At 37.6% G+C, this 27,615-nt stretch overlaps 1 protein-coding gene across 2 annotated transcripts in view; it reads right to left on the bottom strand.

Annotated features, from left to right (window-relative positions):
- Window positions 1-27,615, bottom strand: part of DHX9 (DExH-box helicase 9) — a 59,986-nt gene that overhangs the window by 25,796 nt on the left and 6,575 nt on the right. Inside the window, exons 4-8 of one of the 2 annotated variants that reach the window (XM_026001153.2) lie at window positions 6,568-6,682; window positions 5,485-5,597; window positions 4,557-4,705; window positions 2,188-2,234; window positions 283-419 (exon numbers count right to left, since the gene is read on the bottom strand). In XM_026001153.2, the coding sequence (XP_025856938.1) occupies window positions 283-419; window positions 2,188-2,234; window positions 4,557-4,705; window positions 5,485-5,597; window positions 6,568-6,682 (561 nt within the window). Of the gene's footprint in view, window positions 1-282; window positions 420-2,187; window positions 2,235-3,035; window positions 3,173-4,556; window positions 4,706-5,484; window positions 5,598-6,567; window positions 6,683-27,615 lie in introns of those variants that run through there. The other variant, XM_026001154.2, reaches the window with a different exon arrangement.

Raw genomic sequence — 27,615 nt, forward strand, 5'->3', positions numbered from 1 at the left:
TGAGCAGTACTCAAATCTACCAGAGTTAAGGCCATGTAGTCAGCATTAAGCCTCAATATTCCTAAAGCCAACAATGAGTCAGTTCCCCATGAAAAGAATAATGATTATTTACTTAATTGCCTACTCTGAACACAGTATCATGCCAGACAGATGATCATTCCATTTCCATTTCTTGAAATAAGATTCTAAGAATTATGAATTAAACTTCTTTAGCCAAATACTAATCAAAAGCTAAATGGAATTGCAAAATATCCCTCTGGGCTACTAAGTCTAAAGACTCACTGTCTCTCCTTCTTTCTTCTTTGTAAGTCCAGAGTAAGCTTCAATTACTCCAAGGTGGTAGAGTTGTCTGACAAGTGACAGGGCACAGGACTGTGCTGCCAGTTTTTTATTTGATCCATGTTCACGTGCGAAAATCCCTATAATTTAAGTTCAAGATTACCAAAGACGATAGGATAAATCATCTGAGCAAAGAAACATCTCATCATGGCAACTAGGGTCTTAGGTACAAAAGTCTCTCTAAAATACAGAGTATATTACAGACTTTCTCATGCTAATTGCTAACCAAAGGCAATTCCATTAACAGCATATTAAATAACCATCTTGATTATAGGCAGAAACTAAGATATGGACAAATCATTATAAAAGCAAAAAACTTATTTCTACCAAGTTGTCATTAATATTGCCTGGTGTTAAAACAATGAAAAAAAAATGCAGTTTAACTTTTGAAAAGCAAAACAAAGAAAGAAATGAAAATGGGTCCAAAGTAGTTACTGAGACCAGGAGTTGGCAATCTTCTATAAAGAATCAGATCATTAAAAAAAGAAAGAAAGAATCAGATCATAAATAGTTTAGGTTTGGCAGGCCACATAGTTTGTCACAGCCACTCAACTCTGCTTAAAGCATGAAAGCATCCATAGACAACATCGTTTTACAAACGATGGGGCCAGGAACTAAAAATGGCTTATATATTTTTAAAGTGTTGTAAAAATAAGACAAAAATAACAACGGGTGATATGTATGTGACCCGCAAAGCTTAAAATACTTACAATCTGGCCTTTTATCAAAGTTTGTTAGCCCCTGACATAAACAAATAAGCGTCGCTGTGTTCTAATAAAATTTTGTTTATAAAACAGGTAGTGGGCTGTATTTGGCCAGAGGCCTACAGTTTGCTGATCCTGGCACCAGACTGAAGCCAACAAAACTACTACTCAAATTCTTAAAGAAAATGCCAATACAAAGTTTTTCTCCTCCAGTATCATTCAACTTTAAGAGATGGCTTAAGGCAAGGAAAGGGCACAGATACCTTCAGGCCTACTAGCCAATTTAGTCAAATTAATTCTGAAGGTCAGATCAACTGCACAAGTTGGACTGTCTTTAGCTTCTTTCCCGTAACATCCCACCCAAAATCTAACTTATTTATAAAGTCTGGGATAAAAAAATTCAACATCAACTCCTGATGATTCATTTGAACGTTTGATTTTATGAAGAAAGTCTTTCACACATTATACATTTAAATTCTTAGTGGCAGTCGCAGAATTCTCAATCTGAAAAAAATCTTAGGCCATTTCTCTCAATTTGCAGATAAGTAAATGAAGTCCCACCAACGTCAGTAACAAAACCAGGTACAAAGAGCCAGTTCCTTACTTTCATGCATAACACACTGCCTGCTTTAAATTTACTGTCTAAGAACAGCAAATACCTGATCCTATCTTTGCCTTTTCACTTCCTTTATGAATAACCCCAATCCATTCCTGTTTTCTCGGGCTAACTTTTCCACCTCTTCTTGACTCTGTGACTCTTAAATGCACATCCACCTTGAGGTTTCAAATGTTATCATCCAGTATATTTCTTTCTAAATTTCTACCTGAACAAATTCAAAAAAGACTTTTATGTAGAGAGATTTAAAAAAAATGCTCTCTGACACTAGTGGGCTCCTAAGTAGTCTACCTGCCATCTCTCACCCTTTGAAATACACTACCAGCAATGATCCTTTTTTTTTTTTTACATGCAAACTGGGAAACCGGGCCCTCTAATTCATATAATTACTAATATTCTAAAAAACCCCAGGTTGCTACCTTTCAATTAATACTCCAACTAATAAAGCTTATATTTATGTGGCTGAAGACTATAATGTATTACTCCACTATATAAGATTCAAAGTAGCAGGGAAACAGTAACACTTACTTCTGCCCAGCTGCTTGATATAAATGGTCATTTCTGCAATAAAGCTCCTGTAAGAACATATACAAACAAGGTTAGGAATTTCACTGTTAGAAATTTCTAAATCCAGGACTCCCAAATCAGGCAGGCTTTCCAACTGCTTAGGCAAGTCACAGCAAAAAAAACCATTGTAAACACTTATTTCTGTTCAATCCTAGAACAAATCAAGTATATGTAAACTTCAAATAATGTACATGGCACAAGACAACTATAATCAAAGTTGACAAGCCAACTGTTCACGAAAAGAAAATGTTAAGGTTTTAGATTCTGTGTTTACTTACTCCAAAGGTTGCAGTCTCAATAGCTAGAACACAAAGGAATTTTCCATTTAGCCTGGGGCCAAGAAATAACACAGGCCCCAAATTCTTTAAATTACAGTTTTGATTATTTTATTGCTTTGCATGGGCCACCCATTAATGACTTCTTTCTGTTAAGATAAGCTAAATATATGCATGCATGCACACATACACATGAACATACAAACACTAGGCTTGTATCTGTGGCTCCTGAGGCAGGGGTCTGCTATCTGCCTGCAGTTGGAAGCAGCCCTTGATGACAAAAAAACTTAGCTTATTTATATCACACTTATTTAAATCAGAGAACAAAATGTTTTTGGAAATCGCTAGCAGATTCTAGGGGATGAACTTAGGCCTCAATAAAGCATAAACTGTCCTTTGAAAACTATATGCTTTCTGATCCTTCCACTGGTCAGGTACATTCTAGCCTTGACTTTGTGCTGTGAATAAAAGGTTAGGTAAGGCTTAAGAAAAAAATAAATGTTAGACTCCTTCCTATACCTCTTGTGAACTGACCTTCAGGCACAGCGGCTTCAGGGGTCAAAGGCCACTGGCTTTCAGGGGAACAACATCCACCCTTTCATTAATGACACCGATGCCAGTATGTTTCTCAGCCAGGCTTAAAGTCAGCACTCAATCTCATTCTCCTCCACCTAGGGGGAACAGCGACACCAGAAATCAGTTTACAATAGTTTTCCATGTGATTGCTTAGTTCAGCCTAAGCAGCAGCACATGTGTGTATGAACACAGACCTCTGGTGTTGCTGTCTGTTATGCCTTTAAATAAAAGACATACAAGGAGATGCTGTGTCCTAGCTCCCCCAACTGTCTCTGCCTCCCTCCCTGTCATATCCTGAATTCTTCATTTCTTTGTATCAGGAGTCAATGATAAAACATTGGTATCAAAACATGTTTACAACAAGCTCCAGACACATTTATCTGTTCTTAAAATCACCAGGTGCTACTAATAAGCTAAATCAGTTCAGAAGGACAAAATATTAAAGAAAAATCAACAAATGGATCCTTCCTTTATAACCCCTGAGGGTTTTAAAAAATCTGATGTCATATTAAGTATCTGAGAATTCAGGAATGAACAAGTAGTAGAAGGCAGGGGGAGCCATGCTCTGAACATCATCTTGACCATAGTGTCAAAGTTTTATTTTAGTAGTAATGATTTTAGGATTACTAGATGTATTGGAGGGAGAACACTCTGATTTTCAAGGAAAATACTTTTAATGTATTTTGAGTAATTTTTTATAAATAAAGGACAGCAAATTAAATCATCCAGAAGGTTTCCACTGTAGCCTTCTTTACCTTCCAATAAAAATACAGTGCCCCCAGAAGAGTCTAATCCATATGAGCCTTCCTGGGAGTAATAATTACTACACCCTGGAATGCTCTCAGGAAGAATAGCAAGCAGGCTGAGAAACATACTGTCAACTATTACAATGACCTCCTTTTATGTTGTTTTATATATTTAACAGAATAAAAGTAGGCTAATTTAACTCACATACAAAGACTGAAGCTATCCTTCAGCTTTACAGTAAGTCCTTAAACACTTCAACGGAACTCTTAAGAGTTGGCAACTTTCAAAGCTAAGGAAAATATGGATCTAGATGCAATACAGTCTACCTAAGACTTTGGAACTGAAATGTCTAACCTGACCCATTAAAGAAATAAATCCTTGTAACTACCTTCAACAATACCACAGTGAATAAACTCACCACCTAGGGCTGATTTTTAAATCACGGACAAACCACCACTTGTGGCTATGATTTGCCTCTCAGATACAAATGAGAACCTCAAAAGTCTAGCAACACAAATGACAGATTTTGCAGAACTAAAAATCATCCTAAGTGAAAATCATGGTAAACTACTAATTACAAATCAGTGACAATTTTTCTTGTGCAAAGTATCTTCTTTTCAGAATTCACTGCCAATCCACAAACTGAATCAGATAAAACATACAAAAATAGAACAATGACTATACAAAACAACTCTAACTTACTATAGAAGGAAAAGACTGAAACAAGCAAACCTGTTGTGATCAGGACCCACTTGGGTGTACTTATATTCTCCTTGGATCTTTTCCTTTTGGAAATACTGGTTCAGACGAGCCTTAGCATTTTCCAATGTCCAGTTTCCATGAAGTCCAGCATTTAAATCCACTTCTTCTGATTCTAAAGTCTATGGAATCAATAATTACAGTTGGCTGCATTAATTTTAGTTTTGTTATGCATGTCTAAGGTATAAAAATATATAACAGTATCTTCTTTGTATCATCCCCTTATAATGCAGAAACTTCTTTTTTAGGATTTTATTTATTTATTCAAGAGACACACAGAGAGAGGCAGAGACACAGGCAGAAGGAGAAGCAGGCTCCATGCAGGGAGCCTAATGCGGGACTTGATCCTGGGTGTCCAGGATCAGGCCCTGGGCTGAAGGCAGCGCTAAACCACTGAGCCACCTGGGCTGCCCACAAAAACTGTTTTTAATGCTCCTATTCCTAGTCAAAATTGAACTAGAATTAGTTTCTGCTGCATCTGGTGATCCTATTATATAAACAAGCTATTAGTTAATGTACTGTGTATTTACATTATTCCTAAGAAACCTTGACAAATTTTCTTGTGTTGGCTTTAATACTTAATAAGCTTTTCTATGAAGACATATTTACTCTGAGTGCTCAGGAAATGAAGTTTACTAAGGTAACTAATTATATTTCCTGTAAAACAGTTGGGGACACATTGTACCACCAGAAAAATATGGTTTTATTTCATAGACAGTTCTAGTGATCAGTTATAATGTGTAGCTTAGGGTTATGTTGTCTTGTGTGAACAAGCAGCCTCAAGTAATAACTTAAAGAGAATCACTAAATTATTAAGTTGTGAGTATCTTAAGCCTTGCAGTGAACCAAGTACTAAGTCACAATCCTGGATATGTGACAAAGAGTGATATGATAATCTTACCGCTTGTACTTCTTGTTCTTCCTTTCTTGAATAATAATCTTTCAAGTTAGCTCCTCGATCCCAGGTGGGCCCAGGAGGACCATAGCCAGAGGCCCCGATTCCAGAATTATTTTCTATTAGGAAGAAAATTATTGTATTCTTAATTAACCAAACTGTAGGAAGATCCAAAATATTTTAAAGAATATTCTTAGATTTTGGTATTCTGTAACTAAAAGCCAAAATTTCAATTATTTGGAAATGTGCCCCAAATCTTCATGATTTACTTGAAAAGTGTTTCATGATTGAAATAGAGGTGTAAATTGATAATCCCAAGGCTGATATGTAGGGAGGAGATACTAGCAATTATCCTAAGTGACTGACAATCTAGCATACATTTTCAAGTTCATTAAAATTAAGTTCATTAACTGATTAAATTTGTTAAAACCACTTCTTTGCTAAATATGACCTTGAGAGAAATCTGTTAGCGCTAATGATGGGGATAAGTAGAAGCTAAAAAGGTGTAATAAAGTGATGAGTCTTGGGAAGAAAGCAGAGTAGCTAAAAACAGCTAATACTGCCTGATTATTAACTCTACTAAGTCTATGACATGCTTTTTAAAAAATTCATTCCTCACAACAATCTTATGAAATAAATACGGGTATTTTCATTTCATAAATACTGGATCTGAGACTTAAATAACTTGACAAGAACCTAATCTATCCTATGCAGACCAGACCAATAAAAGCTTTGATAATACACAGAATTCAGAAACATTTTGGATCCACAAGGTATAAATCTACAATATATTTGATAGGAATAAGTTAGAAACAAGAAAGGATAATAAATAAGACCCTTTAATCAAATGTCCTAGCTTGTACAAAATCTATCCAGAAATAAAAATTAGTAATGACAGCAAGGAATTAAGCTATGTCACACTTTGTAAGAGAAATCACTGGTGATATTTGTAAATTTATGAAGGCCTTGGGTTGTCTTGACATTAGGAATTTTACTGCAGTTTTCTCTATCCAAATGAGAAAGAGATGAGGACCAAGAAGGATCGTGTGTATCTTACCACCATCATATGCACACAATCAAGTCTCTCACCTGCCTTAAGAGCCAAATGTGGAGGAAGAGGCCCTCCCATGGTTGTTGGTAAACCTCCACCCATAGTTGCTGCGGAGTCAGGTGTATCAGTAAGTGGAGGTGGAGGAGGTGCTACCTGCAAGAGGAAAAGTCAGGACAGGGTGAGTAATTTCACCCTCACAGACTAGTAAATTTTTTTATATTTAAAAGGAGGCCCATGAGTCACCCCTTCCTAACCCTGTAATAGTAATATGTTTTCAATAATTATAAAATTATGTTCTGACTTGAGGCAGAAAAGAAGGGTAGTAAAAATTACTTGTTAATTTGCCACCTGGAAATTTTACATGTGTAATATATAAACACATACAGTTTTTAAAAAGAAAGTAGGATTGGTTTATGGTGTATAGCTAAGTTTTTTCCATTTAGTAGTTTTATAAATTCATTCCACATTCATGAAGTATCTGTTAGGAACCTGCTATAGAGTCGACATTGTTCTGGGTACGGAGGATAAAATGAACAAAAGAGATGGATGTTCTGTACTTAAAGCCATATTCAAATATTCTAATTCTTACAGAACTAAATAATGAATAAAGTACGTCAAGTATAACAATACTATAGAGAAAAATGAAGTGAAAAAGAGAAATACGAACTGTGAGAACACTAAAGTGAACTGGCAAAGCCATACTTATAGGTTACACGTGAAAAAAAAAGTGAAACGAGTGAGGATACAACCAAGAGTATGGGGAGGTGAGATTTCCAGAGATTATGTTCCAAGAAAGATATAAAATATTTTATGTACATCTTCTACCTTTTTTTTTTTTTAAAGATCTGAGAGTGAGCATGCTAGAGAGAGAGACAGACAGACAGACAGACAAAGAGCACACACACAAGCACAAACAGGAGGGAGGGGCAGAGGGAAAGGGAGAAGCAAATGCCCCGCTGAGTAGAGTCAAGAAAGGGGCTGGATCCCAGGACCCTGGGATCATCACCTAGGCTGAAGGCAGATGCTTAACTGACTGAGCCACCCAAATGCCTCTCATCTTCTACTTCTTTAAAGATTAATCTAGATGAATTTTAGTGACTTACTATTCCATTGTATGGATGTAGTACATATAACTCAAGCTATACCATGTTGATGAACATTTAGCTTACAGCCAATCTTAAATTGTGAAACAACACTGCCATAAGCCCTTTGTACTTTGGCTTATTCCTTTCAGGAAAGATTTACTTAAGTGAAATTCCTAGGTCAAAAGCCATCAACATTTTAAAAAGCACCATAGTGCATTACTGAAAGCTTGGACTTCTGTATGTGCTCCTGCACTATATATCTGACAATCTATTTCTTCACATCATATCCAATTCTGGGAATTACATCAAGTGTTTTACATCTTTACCAATATTAGTTTAGTTTTTTGTTACAGTAGCCTATCATTTTAATTTATTTTCTCTGCCTTTTATTCTATCTGGATATTTGTTATTCTAATTTCTAAGAATTTAACATTTCAGTGCTATTCATTTCACTCTTTGTTAAAGATACAAGCTGCAAATAATTTTTGCTGTCCTTTTCCAACTTTGTTAATGCTGCTTATTGACCAAAAGTTATTTTGTTATTTTTTTAAGATTTTATTTATTTATTCATGAGAGACACACAGAGAGAAGGCAAAGACATAGGAAGAGGGAGGAGAAGCAGGCTCCATGCAGGGAGCCCAATGTGGGACTCAATCCCAGGACTCCAGGATCACGCCCCGAGCCAAAGGCAGACACTCAACTGCTGAGCCACCCAGGCATCCCTTGTTTTTGTTTCTGTAGTCAAATCTAGTTTCTGCCTGTGAGATCCTTCATAATATGGCCTTTCCTGTCCAAGACCTATTCTGCAATATTTTCACATGTGTTTATAAATATTTTTTCATTTGGAGATAGCATCATGTAAATATAGTTACTGTTATCTTACAATAATTAGAATTCTTTATTAGTATGTGGACCACTTATTCTAACTTTCAAAAATTCTTCTTGGTTATTTTTCAGCATTATTTTTCCTAACTAACTTCTCTAATTTATCACATAATGTTAAACGTGTAAAATTTAGGGCTGTTCTCAGGGAGAACAGCCTTTCTTACAAGAAGTAATTGATATCCTTCGATAACAGAACTCCCACTCAGAAACAGTGTATAAACAGTGTATGGCTCTACATTTCATAAAGTCTTCTATCTGTTGAGACAATTCTCCATAGATATCTTGTGGTTCTCTAAGTCTTACTTAACATCTTTTCGAGAATGCCTGAAAAGCAAATAACCTTGGAAGGTAAAGATAGTATTTTCCTCCAGGGTAGGAAGCAGATTTGTTTCCTATTGAGGATGGTAAAGGTAGGGAGGGTGGCAGGTTTGCCAGCAGCCCCTTTCTAAGACTGAGGGTTTCTTAAACTCAGAAGTACCTCAAGCGTAATATATGCTCAATGTGCCCTCAGTATCCACATGGATCTGCTCCATATAGTCCCCAAAAGTTTTAGGGATACGTGGGAACCAACACAAACATGGAAGTACACGCTGCCTGCTATTCTATGAGTAATAATACCCTTTTGTCTCTGACTCAGAATCTTGTGTCTTCAGCAAGCAGGCTGAAATCATTAGACTGCAAGTATGGTAAAATCTCAGGGCTCTTTGTAAGACTTCATGATCTATCCTTCAATAAAAATCTGTTATACTGTTCTTAAAGGTCCATGATTTTCACTTAGGACGATTTTTAGAAGTTCTGCAATTTAATTTTTATATTTAAACTACATAGTCTTAAATTCTTTGTAATTTCACTATTACAGTGAATAGGATTTTTCCCAATTAAATTCTTTATAATAGTTCTACCGATTTTTTTCTCTTATATACCCCTATTTTTTATTTACTGCATGACACTGAGATTGGTGGTGACCGTGCTTGGTCTTTGTCTTAACTTTACAGTACAGAAATTCCCCTATGGCAATGCATCTCAAACCATCTGTAATGAAGAACTGGGTTTTCCCCCACCTAATCCACTGGAAACAATATTCTTGTATATATACAAAAAATGGACTCCTACTAGAATATAAAACACATACAAAATACAAGCCCAAGTTTTCTAATTATCAGATTCAACAAATGTAAAATTGCTGTCACAATTCCATTAGTATTTTTAAATGTGCAGGCATTTCTGAACTTAATTCCTTAACATTCTGAACAGCACTACTCTATGACTTGTTTTTAGTACAGGGTATACTATTATTTTTGTTATTTATTATTATTTTTAAAGAGATTTTATTTTAAGGAATCTTTACACCCAATGTGGGGCTTTAACTCAGAAACCTGAGATCAAGAGTGTGTGCTTACCAACTCAGCCAGCTAAGCACACCTATTATTTACTTTTCAACATTTATCAATGAAGTATTTTCCTACTCCATTTCCTAAGTACTTTATTGGTAATAAGCATTTGGTTTTATAAAAATTTTTAAAAAAAGATTTATGAGAGAGGGGGAGAGAGAGAGAGAGGTGAGCACACGAGTGCATGAACGAGGGGAGAGGCAGAAGGAAAAGTGGAGTGGACTCCCCACTGAGCAGGGAGACTGAGTGGGGCTTGATCCCCCTGAAATCATGGCCTGGGCTGAAGGCAGACATTTAACTTACTAAGCCACCTAAGCAGCCTTCAAATGCTTTTTTTTTTTTTTTTTTTTTTAAAGATTTTATTTATTTATTCATGAGAGACACAGTGAGAGAGAGAGAGAGGCAGATAAATAAGCAGAGGGAGAAAAAGGCTCCATGAAAGGAGCCCGATTTGGGATTTGATCCGGGGACTCCGGGATGACGCCCTGGGCCCAAGGCAGACACTCAATCACTGAGCCACCCAGGTGTCCCCTTCAAATGCTTTTTAAAAAAAAAGCTCTAGGGATCCCTGGGTGGCGCAGCGGTTTGGCGCCTGTCTTTGGCCCAGGGCGCGATCCTGGAGACCCGGGATCGAATCCCACATCGGGCTCCCGGTGCATGGAGCCTGCTTCTCCCTCTGCCTGTGTCTCTGCCTCTCTCTCTCTCTCTCTGTGACTATCATAAATAAAAAAAATGAAAAAAAAAAAAAAAAAAAAAGCTCTAATAAGTCAAGCACTGAGTAGATAGGTATTTTTCTCTTATGAACTAATTAAGGTGATGTAGCAAGAAGTTTGATTACCAGATTTTGCTTCAGATTTGCTGGAGGTGTCATATAAAATATGGAATGTGCACCATATTACTTTAGTAAAATATGAAAAATCCTGAATTCTCAAACCTATCTTACCACATGGATTTTTTATAAAGGACTATGAATCTTTAGCTTTTTACTACTTTCTTAATTAGATATGGGATAGACCTTTTTACAAAGATATTATTCATAATTTTTATTACCTAAAATTTTTACTCATCACTATTTCTAATTCTACAATTTGATTTTATCTCTATTAATTTCTTCCTGTTCTACTTGTTTCATTTTACTGAGTTGAAAACTAGGGACCTCTGGGTGGCTCGGCAATTGAGCATCTACCTTTAGCTCAAAGCGCGATCCAAGTTCAGAGATTGAGTCCCACGTTGGGCTTCCTGTGAGGAGCCTGCTTCTCCCTCTGTGTCTCTGCCTCTCTCTCTCTCTCTCTCCTCTGTCTTTAATGATTAAATTAATAAACAGGGTCTTAAAAGCACTACCAGTTTATTCATCTAAAAAATAAAAAACTATGTCTTGTGCAAAAAGTATTTGATATTCTTCTGAATAAATGACAATTCCTTTGGCCTTCCAAAGTTTTGACCTTGTTCTCTAAATAGTCTATAATTTTTAACTTTCATTTAAAATCAATGTTTAAATTTCCTAATGTTTAGGGTTTTTGCTACTTTCTCACATTACCGTTTTATTGGGCCAGTATACACAGGAGCATTTCTAATACTAGGTAGGATGGGTATATTGTGAACTAATATTTGTCTTTTTCTTTCTTCCTCAAAGTTTATTTTGATACTGATACTATTTTATTTTGTATGTCATTTGTTTGCTATAGCTTTACTCATGTCTTTACTTTTAATCTAACTGAAAGATTTTATACAGATAGCATATAACTTGAAGCACAGTGCGTTTTCAAGATTAGGGCTACAAAAGCAAAGTACACCTTATTCTAAGGACACCCTATTAGCCAAGTCACAGGAAAAATACAAAACAAAACAGTGGGTAACAATGGTGCTGACCTCTCCTTTCCGCCACCTTGCCTACTCCAGGTCCAAAATCCTGTTCTAGGGCAGCCCAGGTGGCTCAGTGGTTTAGCGTCGCCTTCAGCCCTGGGTGTAATCCTGGAGACCCGGGATCGAGTCCTACGTCGAGCTCCCTGCATGGATCCTGCTTCTCCCTCTGCCTGTGTGTCTCTTGCCTCTTTCTGTGTCACTCATGAATAAATAAATAAAATCTTAAAAAAAAAAAAAAAAAAACCACACACCAAAATCCTGTTCTACCTATTTTCTTTCAACATAAACTTAAGAAACAATTTCTTCCTCAAGTCTTGGTTGTTTTCTTTTATCATGAAAGACACACAGAGAGAGAAGCAGGACTCCCTAGATCTGGGTCTCCAGGATCACGCCCTGGACTGAACATGGTGCTAAATGCTGAGCCACCCAGGCTGCCCCAAGTCTTGAGGTATTTGAATGGGATAACTTCTTGGTTTTCAGTGACCAGGAATATAAGGAATGGAATGCCCAAAATTAGTATTTTGAAATTCTAAACTCCAATGTGATAGTATTAGGAGGCAGGTCTTTGGGAGGTGATTAGGTCATGAAGATGAGGCCCCCATGAAAGAAATTGGTGATTTATTAAAATAACAGAGAGATCTCTTGCTTTTTCTGCCATGTGAGGATACAGTGAGAGAATCTTTCATGAACCAGGAAGTGGGCTGTCACCAGTCACTAAATCAGCCAGAGCCTAGATCTTATACTCCCCAGCCTCCAGAAGTGTGAGGATATGTTTCTGTTGTTTATAAGCCACCCAGTCAGTGTGTGATGGTACTTTGTTTTAGCAGCCTGAACTAAACAAGGAGGATTTGCTTTTTTATATTTATCAATTAAGATGAAGGCAGAGGTAAAGAGGTTATTAACCTCCAGACACTCTATGGAGCACCCTGGCTAGCTTGGTCTCCATTATAGCTGCGCATCCCCTGTGAAGAAGGGTCAGTGCGACCTAGTTAAAAGTATACATCCTGCCCATTACTTTGAAGATCAAGAAATGTAGCTGACTCTCCTAACACACAGAAACAGACAGAGTTAGGTAAAACAAGGACATAAACGAGTACGTCACAAGTGAAACAGAACAAAACCACAGCAAGAGACACGAGCAAAACAGATATAAGTAACATGCCTGAAAGAGACTTTAAAGTAATGATCATAAAGATACTCAACGGACTTGAAAACAGTGGAGGACATCAGTGAGACCCTTATAAATATGCTGAAAGAAGCAGAGGAATGAACTAATGAACTAGAAGAGAGTAATGCAAATTAATCAAGGTGAACAAGTGAGAGAAAATTATGCAAAGTAACAGACTCAGGGAACTCAATGACTTCATCAAGCATGATGACATTCACATCATAGAAATCTCGAGGAGAGAAAAGTGGGCAGAAAATTTACCTGGAGAGATAAAAGCTAAAAACTCCCCTAATCTGGGGAAGGAAACACATATCTAGATCCAGGAGACACAGATCCCCCAACAAAATCAACCAAAGAAGGTCCACATCAAGACACAGTAATTAAAATGGTAAAAAGTAGAGATAAAGGAAAAAAATTTTAAAGTAGCAAGAGAAGACAGTTACATACAAGGGAAACCCCACAGGGATATCAGTGGATTTTTCAGCAGAAACTTTGGCAGCCAGAAGAAAATGGCAATAAATATGCAAAGTGCAGAAAGGGAAAAAAATCTAGTCAAGAAAAAAAAAAAAAAAATCTAGTCAAGAATATTCTATCCAGCAAAGCTATCATTTGGAATAGAAGACCTAAGTGTTTCCAAAACAAGGACAAGCTAAAAGAGTTCAGGATCATTAAACCAGCCCTACAAGAAATATTAAAAAGGACTTAAAGTGGAAAGGAAAGACCATGAGAGCATGAAAAATAAGAAATACAAACTAGTAAAATGTATTTCTGTAAAAAATAAGTCAATCCATCCACAAAATAAAAAGATGTAGTAAAATATGATACCATATACATAAAACACTGGGGTGAAGAGGAGTAAAGAATGGGTATAAACTTAAGTAATCATCGACAAATACAGACTGCTACATACAGAGTATGTTATACACAACGTAATGGTAACCACAAATCGAAAACCATTAATGATATGCAAAGAATAAAGAGAAAGCAATCCAAGTATATTAATTACAGAAGAAACCCAGCAAATGATGAAAAAGAATCAGAGAAATATGACAAAAACAATCACAAAATAAGCTAAAAAAAAAAACGATACTTATCTATCCTAATTACTTGGGTTCAGTGTTCCAATCAAAAGAGGGTGACAGAGGGGCACCCGGGTGGCTCAGTGGTTGAGCACCTGCCTTTGGCTCAGGTCATGATCCTGGGATCAAGTCCCACATCAGGCTCCCCCCAGGGAGCCTCCTGCTTGCTTCTCCCTCTCCCTATATCTCTCCCTCTCCCTGTCTCTGATGAATAAATAAATAAAATCTTTAAAAAAAAAAGAGGGTGACAGAGTGGATAAAAAAACAAGACCAAAATGTTGCCTACAAGAGACCCACTTCAGATAGAAAGATACCTGCACACTGAAAGTAAAGGGATGGAGAAATATTTAGGTGTCAAAAAAAGCGAAGGCAGCAACACTTCAGACAAAACAGACTGTACCTATATATGTATATATATATATACTGTACCAATAATATTACTAAATATTAATACATTGGAAAATCCAATAAGAAGATATAACAAATATAAATATTTATGCACCTGGCATGGCAGCATCCAAATACTTAAAGCAGTTAATAATAAACATAAAGGAAGTAATTGATGGTAATTCAATTAATAGTAGGGGACTTTAACACACCACCTACATCAATGGACAGATCATTCAAAAGGAAAATCAACAAGGAAAGAGTGACTTTCAGCGACACAGTGGATCAGACAGATTTAACAAATTATTCTGAGCATTCTATCCCAAAATAGTAGAATACACATTCTTTCAAGTGCATATGAACATTCTCCAGAATAGATCACATGAAGCCACAAAACAAGCTTCAACAAATACAAAAAGGTAGAAGTCACACAAATTTTCTGACCATATGCTATGAAATTAGATATCAACCATAAGAAAAAATTTTGAAAGACCCAAATACAGGGGGTTAAATAATATCCATTCAATAAACAATTAATGGATCAACTAACTAAGAAATCAAAGAAATCAAAAAGTACGTGGGAAAAAGTGAAAATGAAAACACAACAGTCCAAAATCTCTGAGATGCAGCAAAAGTGGTTCTAACAGGGAAGGTTATAGCAACATAAGCCTACCTCAAGAAACAAGGAAAATCTCAAATAAACAACCTAATCCTACACTTAAAGGAGCTAGAAAAAGAACAAAGAAAACCTAAACCAGCAGAAGAAAGGAAATAAGATTAGAGCAGAAATTAATATAGAAACTAAAATAATAGAACAAATCAATGAAACCAGATGCTGGTTTTTTGAAAAAGTCAAGAAAGTTGATAAACCTCTAGCCAGACTTACCAAAAAAGAGAGAGAGAGAGAGAGAAAGAGAGAAAGAGAGAAAGGGCTCAAACATGACCACAAACTAAAGGAGACAACTATTACAAATAACAACTATAAGAGAGTATTATAGAACGTATACCAACAAATTAGACAAACTGTAAGATATAGGTAAATTCTTAGAAACATATAACCTACCAAGCTGAAGCAGGAAGAAATACAAAATTTGAACAAACTGATTACCAGCAAGGAGACTGAATCAATAATAAAAAGAACTCCCAAAGGGATCCCTGGGTGGCTCAGCGGTTTGGCGCCTGCCTCTGGCCCAGGGCGTGATCCTGGAGACCTGGAATCAAGTCCCTCATCGGGCTCCCAGCATGGAGCCTGCTTCTCCCCTGCTTGTGTCTCTGCCTCTCTCTATGTCTATCATGAATAAATAAATCTTAAAAAAACAAAAACAAAAACAAAACCTCCCAACAAACAAAAGTCCAAGATCAGGTTTCACAGGCAAATTCCACCAAACATTTAAAGAGTCAAACTATTCCAAAAATAGAAGGAAAACTCCAGATTCATTCAACAAGGTCAGTATCACCCTGATACCAAAACCAGATAAATGTTACAAAAAAAAGGGAACTATACGTCAGTATCTCCAATAAATAAAGATGCAAAAATCCTCAAGATACTAGCAAACCAAATCCAACAATGTATTTTAAAAAATCATTCATCACAATCAAGTGGAATTTTGGGGGGGGGGGTGCAAGTATGGCTCAATATTTGCAAACCAATCAATGTGATACATTAATACCAATAAGAGAAAGGATAAAAACCGTATGATCATTTCAATAGATGCAGAAAAAGCATCTGACAAAGTACAACATCCATTCATGATAAAAACCCTCAACAAAGTAGGTTTGGAGGAAACATATCTCAACACAATAAAGCCATGTATGAAAAATCCATAACTAACATCATATTCACTGGTGAAAAACTTGAGAGCTTACCCACTAAGGTCAGGAACAAGACAAAGATATCCACTCTCAACACTTTTATTCAACATAGTACTGGAAGCCCTAGCCACAGCAATCAGGCAACAAAAAGAAATAAAAGATATCTAAATTGGTATTAAGGAAGAAGTCAGATTTTCACTCTTTGCAGATAATATATTACAGATACAAAACCCTGATGTTTCCATCAATAAACTTCTAGAAATGGATATAAAACCAATATGCAGAATATAAAACCAATATGCAGACATCTCTTGCATTTCTATACAATAATGAAGCAGCACAAAGAGAAATTAAGAAATCCCATTTACAGTCACACCAAAAATAAGATACTTTGGAACACACCTAAGAGGTGAAATACCTATACTCTGAAAATTATAAAACGTTGATGAAAGAAACTGAAGACACAAATGGAGATACTTCACATTCGTGGACTGTTAAGAACAAATATTATTAAAATGTCCACACTACCCAAAGCAGAATCTACAGATTTGATGCAACCCCTATCAAAATACCAACTGCATTCTTCACAGAACTAGAACAGTCTTAAAGTTTATATGGAACCACAAAAGACCCCGAAAAGCCAAAGCAATTTTGAAAAAGAAAAACAAAGCTGGAGATACCACAATCAAAACTTTAAATTATATTACAAAGCAGTAATCAAAACAGTATAGTACTGGCACAAAAACAGACAGAGAGATCAATAGAACAGACTGTCTTCAAAAATGGTGGAGGGGATCCCTGGGTGGCTCAGTGGTTTAGCGCCTGCCTTTGGCCCAGGGGGTGATCCCGGAGTCCCGGGATTAAGTCCCACATAAGGCTCCCTGCATGAAGCCTGCTTCTCCCTCTGCCTGTGTCTCTGCCTCTCTCTCTCTGACTCTCATGAATAAATAAAATCTTAAAAAAAAAAGAAAGGTGCTAGGAAAACTGATCATGCAAAAGAATGAAACTGAACCACTTTCCTACACCATATATAAAAATAAACTCGAAATGAGTTAAAGGCCTAACGTTTAAGGCCTAAAACCATAAAAATCCTAGAAGAGAGCATCAGCACAGATATCTCGGACATTGGGTGGAAAAACATTCTTCTAGCTCTGTCTCCCAAGGCAAGGAAATAAAAGCAAAGTAAACTACTGGGACTCTATCAAAATAAAAAGCTTCTGTACAAATAAGAGACAACCTAGTGAAATGGAGACGGTATTTACAAATGACCTATCTGATAAATGGTTAGGATCCAAAATATATAAAAAACTTATACAGTTCAACACCCAAAAAACAAATAATCCAATTAAAAATGGGTAGAAGTTGGGGCTCCTGGGTGGCTCAGTCAGCTAAGCACCTGCCTTTGGCTCAGGTTGTGGCCCCAGGGTCCTGGGATCAAGCCCTGAGTCAGGCTCCCTGCTCAGTGAGGAATCTGCTTCTCCCTCTCCCTCTCCCTCTCCCTCTCCCTCTCCCTCTCCCCCCCACAGCCACTTCTGTAGCCTCTCAAATAAATAAAATCTTAAAAAAAAAAAAAGGACAGAAGACATGAACACATGAACACGTATTTATCCAAAGACAAACAGATGGCCAACTGGCCTATGAAAAGATACTCAATATCATCCATCATCAGGGAAATAAAAATCAAAACAAGGGTATAAGATAGTACCCCATACCTGTCAGAATGGCTAAAATAAAAAACACAAGCAGCAACAAGTGTTGGTGAAGATGTGGAGAAAAAGGACCCTCATGTACTGTTGCTGGGAATGAAAACTGGGCATCCATTGTGGAAAATAGTATGGAGGGTCCTAAAAATTAAAAATTACAAATACCCTATGATCCAGTAACTCCACTAGAGGGTATTTACCCAAAAGTATATGAAAACACTAATTTGAAAGGATATTATGTGTCTGTAGGTATGTTGCAGAATAACTTACAATAGCCAAATTATGGTAGCAGTCTAAGTGTGTACTGATAGATGAATGGAAAAAGTGGTATATATACATACACACACACACACACACACACACACACAATGGAACATTATTCAGCCATAAAGAAATGAAATCTTGCCATTTGTGACAACATGGATGAATCTAAAAAGTATAACGGTAAGTGAAGTCAGAGAACGACAAATACCGTATGATTTCACTCATGTAGAATTTAACAAAGGATAAAAAGAAGGGGAGAAGGACAAATCAAGAAACAGACTCTTAACCATAGAGAACCTGATGGTTAACTGATGGTTACTAGAGGGTAGGAGGGTGGGGGGATGAAATGGGTGATGGGGTGAGGGAGCATACTTGTGATGAGCATTGGGTGATGTATGGAGTGTAAATCATTATATTTTACACCTGAGACATTGTAAACTATACTGGAACTAATAAAGAAATAAAGAGGGTATTAAACCTGTGCCATAGTGAATAACTTTGGCTCTAAGGAAGATCTAATGATCTGAAAAATTGTTTATGACTTTAAGTGAAATAAACAGGTTATGAAGTAGTATATGCAGGATGCATTCTATCAATTAAAATTCACATTTAAATATCTACACAAAAATCTGATAATAGGGCAGCCCGGGTGGCTCAGCAGTTAAGTGCCTGCCTTTGGCCCCAGGGCGTGATCCTGGAGTCCCAGGATCGAGTCCCACGTCGGCTCCCTGCATGGAGCCTGCTTCTCCCTCTGCCTGTGTGTATCTCTGCCTCTCTCTGTCTCTCATGAATGAATAAATAAAATGTTAAAAAGAAAACAAACTGGGGATCCCTGGGTGGCGCAGTGGTTTGGCGCTTGCCTTTGGCCCAGGGCGCGATCCTGGAGACCCGGGATCGAATCCCACATCGGGCTCCTGGTGCATGGAGCCTGCTTCTCCCTCTGCCTGTGTCTCTGCCTCTCTCTCTCTGTGACTATCATAAATAAATAAAAATTAAAAAAAAAAAAAAAAGAAACAAACTGATAATAGTTCATTCATGCTCTTCTTTACAATTTGTTTTGCAAAATTTCTGCAATTATTATGTATTAAACACTGTAAAAATGTGTAATTCTAGAAAAATTAATATACATAATAAAACATGAGCTACTGACAAATGGATAGACAATTCAAATGAAAAAAATTAGGGGTACCTGAGTGGCTCAGTTGGGTAAATGTCCCATTTGATTTCAGCTCAAGTCATGATCTCAGGGTTGTGAGTCTGAGCACTATATCCAGCTCCACTCTGGGCATGGAGCCTGCTTAAGATTCTATCCCTCTGCATCCACCCCCTCCCCCTGTCCCACTCCTGTGCTGGCTGTCTTGGGGGTGGGGGGTGGGGGACAAAAAATATTAGAAAGAGTTAACACATAAAAGAAATATTCCATTTATTGAATAACTAAAGAAATACATATTAAGTCAAACTATTATCTTTCATCTCATAAATTAGTAAATTTTAGAGCCAGGTGTGAACTCAACCTGGAACTCCTCCCTGATGAGCAAAGATTTCAACTCCCACTGGGCACCCCAAGTTTTAAGACAAACACTTGAAACAGGCCTTCAAAACACCTAATTTTAAAAACCAACAGTTTATATTCCAAGACCCACAAAACAGTAGCAATCTGTAAAATGTCTTACAGGGTTTGTGTGTTGGATTCCCCTGTCCCAGGGCCCAGCTCAGAGCAGCCAACTGCACCCAGACTTAAAGTGAACAAAACACTGGCTTACATTAAATCTTGGTCCAAGGGATAGGCATCTACTTTAACACACCCATCTACAAGTCTGTTGGAACACCAATCAGGAATAGAAACCAGTAGGTTCTACCTTTGCATGCTTCAGAGCACCAAGATCTCCTAGAAAAGAACCTTTGTATGTGTGGTGCCCCAGATTTTGTGGCTGCTGCAAAGGGTATACCTCTTCATCACCTGGCTCTCGAGGGCCAGGGAAACTTGTATTCCTGGTCACACAGAACTGTAATTATCAACATCACCCAGAAAGGAGTTCAAAACCTGTCTGTGGCCCCATATTTCATGACTGCTGCCAGGGGACACCTCTACTTTGCCTGGGTCAGGTGGCCACCGTGACTTACCCTCTGGAGTCCCACAAGACGGCAACCAATGGAGAAAGAGTTCTTTTTCTTTTAATTTTTGAGTAAAATCAACACACAATGTGTCATTAGTTTCAGATGTACAACATAGTGATTTGACAAGTGTGTATACTGTATTACGCTAACACACCCATGGCACGGGAAGAAGTAAAAGATCCAAGAGCAGTCTTTCTGTGGAAGGAGCCCTATTAGCTAATCATTATGACTATGGCCTAAGTAGTAGGCTTCTAATTAAATAGGAATCTAGGGGCTGACTGTAATCTTTTCCAGAGACCTCTGAGTGAAGGCACTACCTCCTTCTACTGTGTTCCAGAGTGCCAGTGTCTCCTGAAGGAAAGCTTTACAGGTATCTGGATTTTGCAGCTAATACCCAGGGATGCCCCTCAATCATCTGGCTCTGGTGGCCAGAGGGGCTTGCATTCTTGGGTTCCATGGGGTTTTGTCACTTGGAGCAACAGTCCTTGTCAGACTACTATCCCCGGAGCATTGTGCACTAAGTGGACTGAGGCACATCTCCAATCTTTCTGTGAAGGAGGTAACTTCATTTGTCCTAAATCTTCAGACAGAGGCAGGCTTCAGGTTTGACACACATTACCTATGGAGCTGCTCTGAAGGAACATATACAATGGATGCCATCTTAGTGCTCTCCTTCTACCTTGTTTCAGCTTGTTGGTATCTCCCCAAAAGGAGCTTATACACTCATTTAGAGCCCAGATATCTGCAACTGCTGCCCAGGGAACACCTCTAGATTAACTGTCTCTGGTGGCCAGGAGCTTTCGGCACCTCAGAACTAAATATATTTACAACTTTTAAAAGCTGCCACCTGAGGGTCAGGCTTCTAATCTACCTGAATCTAGGTGCTGAGATCTTACCCTTTGGGATATTGAGTTGTCTTAGCATATCCTCAACTACTAGGAGCTATTAAAAATATAATAGATCTGCTTGGACAAGCAAAGAGGTTTAAGAAACAATGAAGAGCTGGGGCAGGGCTGAATGAAAAAGTTCATCTCCTACGTGAGGTCTCTTCTTCAAGACTTGGAAGAAGTAGTTGTTTCATTTACTGTATAGAAACCAATAAAGTCAGGCAAAATTAAACAGGAATGTGTTCTAAATCAAAGAACCAGATAAAACCTTAATGAAATGAACTACAAAGTTTATGATAAAGACGTTAAAATAATGGTCATAAAGATGCTCACCAAACTGGGGAGAAGAACGTATGAATAAAGAGATGGAAAATACATGAAAGTGCCAATTAGAGAAGTTGCAGAGCTGAAAAATACAATAATTGAACTGAAAAAATACATTAGAGGGTTAAACAGCCAGATGGAAAAGAAGAAAGAATTAGTTAACTCAAAGCCAAGGTAATGGAACATAACAATCAGAACAGGGTAAAAAAATGTGAAAAAATGTAAAGACAGTTTAAGGGACATACAGGAAAACATCAAATGGACTAATGTTCCTATCACTGGGCTTCTAGGAGGAGAGAGAAAGGGGTAGAAATCTTATTTGAAGAAATAATTTGCTGGAAACTCTCCTAAACTAGAAGACAACCAAATCCAGGAAGCCTGGAGGGTTATAAGTAAGATGAATCCAAGGAAAACCAAAAAGACATTATAATTAAAATGTCAAAAGGTAAAGACAGGAGAGACTAAAAAGCAGCACAGGAGAAATATCTCATTACACACAAGGGAACCCCAACCAACCAATGAGTAGATTTTTCAGCAGAAACTTCATGGGATAGAAGGGAGTAACAGGATATATCCAAAGTGCTGAAAAAAAATTCCAATCGAGGGAGCCCGGGTGGCTCAGTGGTTTAGCGCCACTTTCAGCCCAGGGTGTGATCCTGGAGACCTGGGATCGAGTCCAGCGTCAGGCTCCCTGCAATGAAGCCTGCTTCTCTCTCTCTCTCTCTCTCTCTCTGTCGGGCCCTGCATGGAGCCTGCTTCTCCCTCTGCCCCTCTCTCTCTCATGAATAAATAAAATCTTAAAAAAAAAAAAAATTCCAACCAAGAATAAGTTACTGGCAAAGTCATCATTCAGAACTGGAGAGAAATAAGTTTCCAGGCAAGCAAATGCTAGAAGAGTTCATCACCACTAAACTCGTCTTACAAGAAATATTAAAAGGATTTCTTGGGGCCCCTGATGGCTCAGTCAGTTAAGGGTCACCATCCCAAAGTCCTGGGATGTAGCTCTGCATCAGGCTCTCTGCTTAGCGGTGGGCCTGCTTCTCCCTCTCCTGCTGCTGTATCCCCTGCTTGTGCTCTCTTTCTCAAATAAATAGAATTTTGTTTAAAAAAAAAAGGGGGGGGTGGGTGGGACATGAAGGAATAAATCTCACCGGAAAAGTTTATATAATAAAAGTAGTGAATTAATTACTTATAAAGTTAATATAAACATTAAAAAATATAGTAAACAACTAGAATTATAATAAAGAATACACAAAATAAAAAAATGTAAAATAGTATATAAAAAATAAAACATGGTGGTGAGGGGAGTAAAAATGTTGAGCTTTAGAACTTAAGTTACTGACTTAAAAATACAAAGAATAAAAAAAAAAAAAAATACAAAGAATATGGGCATACCATTAAAGAAATCCTCAGACCAGAGAGAGCAAAAGAAAACAGAAACTAGATAAACATATAGAAAACCATTAACAGGGATCCCTGGGTGGCGCAGTGGTTTGGCGCCTGCCTTTGGCCCAAGGCGTGATCCTGGAGACCCGGGATCGAATCCCACATCAGGCTCCTGGTGCATGGAGCCTGCTTCTCCCTCTGCCTTATCTCTGCCTCTCTCTCTCTCTCTCTCTATGACTATCATAAATAAATAATAAAAAATTAAAAAAAAAAAAAAAGAAAACCATTAACAGAATTGCAATAAGCACATACCTATCAATAATTACTTTAAATGTAAATAGATTAAATTCTCCAATCAAAAAACAGAGTGGCTGAATGGATAAAAAAAAAAAAAAACATGAACCATCTATATGCTGCCTACAAGAGATACAGTTTATTTTATTTTTTAGTAGGCAAAGAACTTTGTTAACTTTGTTTCAAACTTTATTCCCAGGATTCTTCAGCTTAATTAGCTGCAAAGAATGAATTACGTATAAGCAAAAACTGAAAAGAGCTGTAGTGTCATCCTAGGAGCTCGGGCTTAAAAATATTAGAAATCTAGATTTTATCAGATCCATGAACAAAATTTCAAAAAGCAGTCATAATATAAAATAATAGTTCCCAGTAACTTCAAGTTTTATAGTCTTCAGAAGTTAACTCAATTCAGTTTGCTTCATTCATGGAGCTTCATCAAAATTCCCGTAAGATCTGGAACTTCATCATCCTCTCTGATAGCAAGTGGGGCTTTTCCTTTTTTTAAGATTTATTTATTTATGAGTGGCAGATAGAGATCCAGGCTCCTGGTGGGGTGTGTGAATTGGGACTTGATCACAGAACCCCAGGATCACAACTGGAGCCAAAGACAGACAATCACTGAGCCACCCAGGTATCCTGCAGGTGGTGCTTTTCCATCCACATATGGTTGGGACAGAGCTTCAGTCAGTCCTCTTAAAGGTGTCTGACTGTCTCCACCAAGTTGGTTTAAGATACTAGGTAGTGTTTCTGTCAGCTGCTTTGTCTCAGCATGGCCCGTAATGGTGGAAGTGTTTGCTGCCAGAGTGCCTGAAATTTAGGGTTGTTAAAGTGGATCACTGCTTCCTAGTTTGTGAACATGCTCACTTTTTCAATACCAGAGATACTGTTTGTCTCTAACTTCTTTAAAGAGAACTTAAGTTTTCTATCATCTGCTGTAGCTGTTCTGTGAATTACCTTCTTTTGGTAAGCAGTTTCTTCCCACCAATGTGCATGTGTGCTTGCAGTTTGGCAAGTTTCTCCTGGTTCATGACAGTTTCTTCCATATTGTTGGAGCGGAAATGGGACAATATGAGGGAATAGGGTTGGCATTCAGGGGGTCTTGGGTGGACCAGCTAAGATTAGGTACACACATGTGGGGATGCAAGATAGCAGCCAGAGGGAGGCCAGAAGTGATCCAAGAGATACACTTTAGATGGAAGTACACACAGATTGAAGTGAAAGGACAGATATTCCATGCAGTGGAAATGAACATTTCCATTTGTCTGGGGTAGTAACCAGACCATAGACTTTGAAATAAAGTGTAGTAAGAAACAAAGAAGGGCATTTCCTAATGATAAAGGGGGTCAATCAGACAAAAGGATACAGCATTTGTAAATATTTAGGCAACTAACACAGGAGCACCAAAATATATAAAATGCAAATATGAGAAACAGGTAACAGTAGGAACTTTATACCCCAAATCCATCCAATGGGTAATCATCCAGACAAAAATCAGTAGGGAAACACTGGATTTAAATGACTTGTTAGAGTAGATGGATGACAGATATTTAGAGAAAACTGCTAAATAAAATGAAAAGAATCAAACATCTCACTTTCCCTGTTTGAACTCTAACTCAGGGTGACTAAATTATTGATAAAAGAGGTTTCTTGTTATAAAAGTATTCTAACAAACCATGAAAGACTCCTAACTCTGAAAAATAAACCAAGGGTTGTGGAAGGGAAGATGGGTTGACTTGACTGGGTGACAGGCACTAAGGAGGGCAATCAATGGGATGAGCACTGGGTGTTATACTACATGTTGGCAAATTGAATTTAAGTAAATTTTTAAAAAATAAAAATAAATAAAAGTATTCTAGCTCAAAATCAAAGGACACTGCTAATGAAATAAATCTACACAGTGATCATCAACCACTGCTAATATCACATTACTACATGTCTGCCTCCTCCTGATAGAACATCACCTTCGGTATTTCCTTGTTCTTGTCCCTCTACCCTATTCAAATTTGAATCTAATCAAGTCTCTAGATCTAACTACCAAACATGGGAAACAGAGAGGCAGAGAAAAATTTTATGACACCACAGGATTGTAATTTGCAAATTCCAAATTCTGGAAAACTAAAGAATAAATGATGTGCTTTTTTTTCAACAAATTACAGAGAAAAAAGAGAAAGAGGGTAAGAGAATATAGTGATTAAATGAGACATTCATCACTTGCTATATAAATACAGACATCATTTGGAACATGATTTAAACAAAATGTAAAAATTGGATTTGTGAAACAGGAAAATTTGAATACTAACTGGGTATTTGAGGACATTAAGAAACAATTACTAAAATTTTTTAGATTTGATAATGGAACCATTTTTAAAATGGATTATCTTTACAAGATACTAATTGAAGTAATAATAGATGACTCATAGGATGCCTAGAATATGCTTCAAAATAATCTGAAGAAAGCAGAGAAAGACTAGAGATGAATCATTACTGGCCATATTGTAAAATATTGCAACTGGATTATGAAAACATGCATTCATACTATTATTCCTACTTCTGCACACATTTGAAGTTTCAATAAAAAAATTATAAAGTATCCTTTGCATTCAGAAACAATAAAAAAATTATAAAGTATCCTTTGCATTCAGAAACAGGTTACTTTCAGCAAAAGCAATTTGTGGAATTAAAAGGGCAAGTAAGTGACATGAACAAGGATTTGGCAGGGATGAGGAGGTGAGATAAAGATGGTAGCTAGGGGCACCTCATGGTTCAGTCGGTTAAGCATCTCCTTTTGGCTCAGGTCTAGATCTCAGGATCCTGGGATTGGCCCTCCCTGCTGAGTAGGGAGCTTGCTTCTCTTCCTCTCCTTCTGCCTTGCCCATGCTTGTGTGCAGGCTCACTCTCTGATAAATAAAATGAAAAAGAAAGAAAAAAGAAAAGAAAAGAAAAGAAAAGAAAAGAAAAGAAAAGAAAAGAGAGAGAGAAAGAAATAAAGAAAGAAAGAGAAAGAAAGAAAGAAGAAAGAAAGAAAGAAAGAAAGAAAGAAAGAAAGAAAGAAAGAAAGAAAAACTCGCTCTTATGAACTTTTATTCTTTACGGAAGTCTGGGGAGAAATGAAGTTAGAAGAGGGTTTTTTACATTCAGTACAACTGACATTTTGGGCTGGTCAATTCTTTGTTGTAGGAGGCTACCTTGTGCATTGCAGGATGTTTAGTAGCATCCCTAGCCTCCAACTATTTTGGGTCGGTATCCCTGACACCCCCCCCAGGTTGTAAAAACAAAAATGACTCCACACACTACCAAACATCCCTGGGAGACAAATCACCTCTAGCTGACAAGCACTGTGTTAGAAGAAGTGCTACTAAGAAAAATGAAACAATGAAAGGAGATAAGAAATACCAGGTTAACGGTAGTTAACAAGGATTGCTGTGAAGAGCACTCAAGACAGAAAGGATACTTATATACAAAAGTCTTGAGTTAGAAAGGTGTTGGCATATTGAGAAATGGCAAGAAAGCCAGTGTAGCTGGAACAGAGGAATGGGGGGGAAAATGGCAAATGCATAGATTAGACTGACCTTCTCGCAAATAACATGAAATCTAGGGGAAATACAAAAACACCTGCCCAAAAGACCCCCAAGCTATATGCAGGCCTATGAACAAAAGCTGGAAGATTCTGAAGGTGTCTTGAAATGAGAAAGCAAGGAATAGAAAAGGCTGTACGTGTCTATTAGGGCTGTTAGCCTGAAGAAGACCATGTTAAGCAGTTAAAACTTCAAAAGAAAACCCAGTCTTTCTGGCCTGAACAGAGAATATGAGCTTGGGAAACAAATGCTGCTAGAATATAAGAAGGCAATCCTGGAAGGGAAAGAAGGAAGAACCTCAAATTCTGTTTTTAAACTCTGCCTAACACCGAGGGGGGCACTTGACAGGATGAGCACTGGGTGTTACACTATATGTTGGCAAATCGAACTCCAATAAAAAAAATATACCAGGGATCCCTGGGTGGCGCAGCGGTTTAGCGCCTGCCTTTGGCCCAGGGCGCGATCCTGGAGACCTGGGATCGCATCCCACGTCGGGCTCCCGGTTCATGGAGCCTGCTTCTCCCTCTGCCTATGTCTCTGCCTCTCTCTCTCTCTCTCTCTCTGTGATGACTCTCTGTGATGACTATCATAAATAAATAAAAATTAAAAAAAAAATACCAAAAAAAAAAAAAACACAAAAAAACCAAAAACCTCTGCCCAAATCACTGGACAACACATGTACAAGACAAACTTCAAGTTGCCTAGCAAGCATCAGAAAACTGAAGTGAGATTTGAGCTATTACCCAAAGATAGTGTTTGTAGTAGGAGTCCAACCAAATTGCTTAACAGTACAACAAAATCAATAATCTTTTGAGAAATATAACATTATTTAGGGTCTTTACAACATAATTACCGTAACACCCAA

Source organism: Vulpes vulpes, chromosome 13 (assembly GCF_048418805.1).
Source record: "Vulpes vulpes isolate BD-2025 chromosome 13, VulVul3, whole genome shotgun sequence".
Taxonomy (NCBI): domain Eukaryota; kingdom Metazoa; phylum Chordata; class Mammalia; order Carnivora; family Canidae; genus Vulpes; species Vulpes vulpes.